This window comes from Crocodylus siamensis, chromosome 5 (assembly GCF_052110815.1).
Source record: "Crocodylus siamensis isolate JL-2025a chromosome 5, ASM5211081v1, whole genome shotgun sequence".
Classification (NCBI taxonomy): domain Eukaryota; kingdom Metazoa; phylum Chordata; order Crocodylia; family Crocodylidae; genus Crocodylus; species Crocodylus siamensis.
In genome coordinates this window covers 141,779,971-141,785,230 of record NC_143399.1, presented here as the reverse complement: position 1 = coordinate 141,785,230, position 5,260 = coordinate 141,779,971, and the positions used below count along the sequence as shown (strand labels likewise).

At 42.9% G+C, this 5,260-nt stretch overlaps 1 protein-coding gene across 1 annotated transcript; it reads right to left on the bottom strand.

The window, feature by feature from the left end:
• Positions 1-1,871: 1,871 nt before the first annotated feature.
• Positions 1,872-3,649, bottom strand: LOC149864680 (protein ZBED8-like). Its single transcript, XM_090049799.1, has 2 exons — positions 3,503-3,649; positions 1,872-3,371 (listed from the first exon to the last, which is right to left on the bottom strand). The coding sequence occupies exons 1-2, from the start codon at positions 3,647-3,649 to the stop codon at positions 1,872-1,874; spliced, it is 1,647 nt and encodes a 548-aa protein (XP_089905925.1).
• Positions 3,650-5,260: the final 1,611 nt, after the last annotated feature.

Here is a 5,260-nt window from a genome sequence, read left to right as displayed (position 1 = left end):
TCAGATGTTTGCACCCTTCAAGTGATCTTTCAGCATCCCTGGGTGCCCCCACACCCTGGTTGAGAATCACTGGCTTACATACAATAGAAGCACAATATTTAGTTTCCCTGAAAAATAAATAACTGTTAGTGTATTATGTCCATTTTAGTAACAGAGTGATGTACCCTTTTACAGCAATAAAAATATAAAATAATATAAAAGTCACCATGTCCTCCGACAGAGAGAGAAGAAAAAAAGACATAGGAAATCCAGCCCTTTTTATAAGCTTTCAACATCATTCATGAGACAGATGGAACGGCCAGTGGTGTTACAGAATGGGAATACTTACTCTTTATTTAGGAAAATGGGAAAAAGTCTGATTAGTCTGATAGTTCTGGAACAGCTGCTTTCACTGAATTTCCAGACTAGCACACTAGTCACTAGGAAGGTGTGTGAAGTTTCAGTGGCCGATTTGATTTGGAGATGATTCAGCATGATTCAGAGGCCTAATTGCTGAATCCAGATTGAATTGGGAGGAAAAAAACCAACCTCTGAATTGATTAGGAGCCTCTGAATTGATTCTGAATTGATTCTGAAAAGATTTAGAGATTTGGAAGACAGTCTTTCAGGGGAACAGAAACTGAGAAGAGGGAGGGGGAGTAGGGGGGGAAAGACTGACATCTCTAGCTGGCCAGTGATTGTGATCTTTCTCTGAGACCCCTTCTAATCACAGTGCTCTGGGGGAGGAACATAGAAACAGCATATAAGCCTCTGTCTGCAGGCTTTCTGTGCCTTCTGTGAACTGTTTCTTCTTGAGCAACAGCATCTGAAAGGTACTGGACTGGATTGGTTTCCTACCTAGCCAGTCTCCTGCTAGTTTCTGCTCTTAAAAAGGATTGGATACAGCTTACTAACTAGAATCCCTCTACGTATCCCTAGCCAATACATTTCTTTCAGCTTATATTTGTTCTTGTTTTTCCCCCCACACACTTTTTAAAAGGAAAGCTGTGTTTTCCCTAGCAGTGTGATCCATCACTGTATAGGAAAGGACATACATTACACACACTCACACACATACATCATAGAAGTAGTAGTCAGATAGAGATTATTAAACACAACACATAAGAAGTTAGACAGTCATACATTATAGAAAAAGAAGAGATTATATATAGCTATTATTAGTTATAGTTACACACACATGTAGACTAAACACAACACAGAAGTCAGACAGTCATACATCAGAGAAGAAGGGGTATTATTTTAGTTACATACACAACACAGAAGCAAAAGTCAGACACAGTCATACATCAAAAAAGATTAAGAAGAGATATTATTAGTTACACACACAGACACATTTTCTAGCACAGGAGATATGAAGTGTGCTGGAAAGGCAGGTGCTAGGTCTTCTGGCAGGGGAGGGAGAGGGGCTAGAGCAGGGGTTCTTAACCTTTTTTGTGCCATGGACCCCTTTGGCAGTCTGGTAAAACCTATGGACCCCTTCTCAGAATAATGTTTTTAAATGCATAAAATAAAATACATAGGATTATGTATGGAAACCAATTATATTGAAATACAGTTATCAAAATATTAAAAAACAAATTTGTGATATAGTAATATATGTGCTTCTTTATTAATGCATTAAATAACAAGACAATAGATTTAAAATATAGGCAAGTTAAAGTTAAATTTTATTTTTTAAAGACATAGTGTGAAGGCTGTTGTTGCTTAGCTTGAATAAGAACATTAAACTGTGGGGTAGTCTTTGACAAGGCAACACGCATATCATGCTGGACATCCAATCGATTTCAATTTTTTGTTTTGATGGTTACAAGTGCTGAAAATCCTGATTTGCAAAGATATATTGTTGCAAATGGAATTAAAGCTTCCATAGCTCACTTTACAAGGCGAGGATAGGCTTCTCTCAAGGAACACCAGAATTCTCCAAGGCTTTTTGAGTTAAACTCCAATCGTAGTAAGTTTTTTGTCCTAAGATCAATGAGTTCATCTTTGGCTAGGTCAATATCTTTGATATAGTTTATATCAGAAAGAAAAGGATTGCAGATTCCTGGTTCAACTTTAATGCCATCAAGATAGAAATAACTTTTGAAAGAGTTCTGAAGTGTTTCCAGGTGTTCGCAGATATCTCTTTTCAAAGAAATTGACAGAGAATTTTGTATCTCAACTCCATCTTGGTAAAGCACTTCCTCCAGCATTTGAAAGTTTGCAAGGATGTTGGCCTCTACTCTCTTCTTCCATATCGGCAGCTTAGCCAAGAAAGCTTGTAATTTTTCAGTAGCATCCATAATGGTAACTTCAGGACCTTGAATTGAAAGATTTATCTCATTCATATGGTTAAAAATATCTGCCAGGTAAGCCAACCCATGGATAAAATCCTTTCTTTCAAAGTGTTCCAAGGGTGGGTTTTCTTTTTCTTTCAGAAAAAGTGAAACTTCTGCCCTTAGTTTGAACAAGCGCTTCAAGACTTGTCCTCTTGAAAGCCAGTGAACTTCTGTGTGGTAGAGAAGCACTTCATATTCTGCTCCCATTTCTTGACAAAATCTTTTAAAAATGCGATGATTCAGAGACCTGTTTCTGATAAAGTTGATGACTTTTATGGCTGTTGACAAAACTTCTTTCAGGGTTGTTGGAAGAGTCTTAGTTGCCAGTGCATGTCTGTGTAAAAAGCAATGAGTGACGACGACGTGAGGAGCTTCCTTTTTCACTAAAGTAGCAAAACCAGATGTATTACCAAGCATCGCAGGAGCTCCATCTGTGCAAAGAGTATGAAGCTTTTCTTTCCAGTCAAAGTTTTGTTTGGCAAAAAAACTTTTTACCATTTCCAAAATGTCAATGGCCTTTGTAGTTTCCAAAAGGGACTCACAAAATAAGAATTCTTCTTTGATGGTGTCAGCATGCACATAGGGATCAAAAACAAGGAGCTGGATACATTGAGAGAGATCTTCAGTATGCAACTGGATGAAACTACAGGGGAATGGTGAGGCTGCCAATTCCTTGATGACCTGCTTCAAAATGTTAAAAGAAATATCAACTATTTTAGAACGTATCACATCATTTGACAAGGAAACTGCTTCCAGTTTTTTCCTCTGTTCCCGTCCCCAAACCAGCTCGACCATTTCCAGTGCATATGGCTTTACTAAAGTCTCTCCAATAGCGTGGGGCTTCTTTTGTTTGGCAATCCGGTAAGCAACTTTATAGGATCCTTCAAGAAAAGGTTTTTGTGAAATGGAAAATCCAAGTTTTGGAAGTGTCCCAGCTTTTTCGAATTGAGCTTTTTTCACACGAACCCCCCCCGCATCTTTAGATGCATTTTCAGGATGGACAGGTGCTCTTTCAGTTTTGCTGGCTTCATACTTCCGTTCGCAAGAATTTTTCTGCACAAAAAACACTGTGGCTTTTGTGTTGTGTCATGTTCGTTAATGCAAGTGAAACCATATAATACATAGTCTTCATCATACCTCCTTTTCTTCGACATTTCAACTTAAATTGGGTCTGGGTCACCAACATGAGAACATGCAACTTCACCATTTGGCGGCTGAACGACTACTAGGCGCAGAGTTGTCTGATAGTTGGCCAGCTGCTTCGCACAAGCATCTGTAGACAGGAAGACTGTGATCATATGCGATCTAGTGGCAGGTCTAATAACTACCATAATTTCGAAGGAGTGATGAGCGTAAATGATATTTCGAGATATCTGCCACAACTGTAATGTGATATGAAAATATCTGTGATTTCTATCAGTAACAAAGCCACAGGTCTGTTAATACTACTGTGGTTTGTTGCCTACATTCATAATTGAAGGAAATGCTAAATTTCAGTTAGACGTTAGTGAAAATAAAGATGTAATTTTTTTTCTCATCCAAGTTCATGGACCCCCTGAAATTTATCCACAGACCTCTTGGGGGTCTGTGGACCCCAGGTTAAGAACCCCTGGGCTAGAGGGAGTAGAGGAAGAGAGAGGGCTGCAAGTTCCCTGCCCCACACCCAAACAGGCACATTCTCTTTCCTGGCACCCATGAGTCTTCTGCTGCCAGTGAGAGCAAGGAGGTGGGAGCAGTACCTGTCCCTGTACCTGCTCCACCTCCCCTAAAACCAGAAATAGCCATCAGTAGCAGAATGATGGTCTCCTCCACCCCCAATTTCATCTCCCAGCATGAGCCTCCCAGTTCCAGAGGAGGAGCTGGATCTGGAACCAGGGGACCTGAGTGCCCTAGCTAAAGAAATTCTGGGGATCAAGGGGAAATCTGAGTTTGTGCCCCACACCCCTCAAAGTTCCCTTAGAGCCAGGTTTCTTTCTCAGGAAGGCACCTCAGAGGAGGTTGTGGGGGAAGGTGGCTCAGTTTCCCCTGTTGTTGTGCCTCTGCCCGCTGAGGAGAGGGATAAGGCAGAACCCCCGCCCTCAACCCAGAATCAGGAGGTAGTGTAGTGTGGGATCATTTTGTGGTGGCAGATGACCCCATGTACGTTATTTGCCGGCACTGACGAAGGCAGATGATCTGAGGCAAGGAGGTGAAACACTTCACCACCATGGCGATGCTGCTGCATCTCAGGAGGCAGCACCCCCTTGCCCTTCTTCCTCAGCCTGGCACCAAAAAGGAAGTACCCCTCTCACTCCAAAGCCCCCATCTCCATGAAGCAGAGGCAGGCCACCGTGGAGTGGTGGGGGAAAGCTGCAGATAAAGGGGGTGCATTCTGAAAGCGAGCGAGGTCACCCAGAGCATTGGGAAGATGCTTGCTGTGGATGGGCAGCCCTTCTCCTTAGTAGAGTGGCCAGGGTTCAGCTGGCTCATGGCGTTAATGGCCCTATCCTACCAAATGCCTGCATGCACCACCTTTAGCAGGATCGTGGTACCCTCCCTGTATGAGGCATTCTGGGAGTACTTGAGGGAGGAGCTGTGCAAGGCAGGGCCACAGGTAGCCTTACACTTCATCTCGGACATCTGGAGCACCCAGGGTGGAGATCACACCTACCTCTCCCTCACAGGGAACTGGTGTGATCAGTCAGGCCATCAGTGGACTCTCCTTTAAGCCGAGGTGATGGATGAGTCCCACATGGCAAGGGAGATCGTGGTGCCCATGAACTGCATGGTGCAGGGGTGGCTTGTTGGGCAGGGCGAGCTCACCCGTGGGTTCATGGTCACCGACCATGGAGCCAATATGGTCAAAGTGGTCTGTGATGTCAATTTTGTTTGCATCAGCTGTGTGGCACACAAGCTGCACCTCATAATCAGGGACACCTTGGAGGGGGACAGGGCTACTGGTG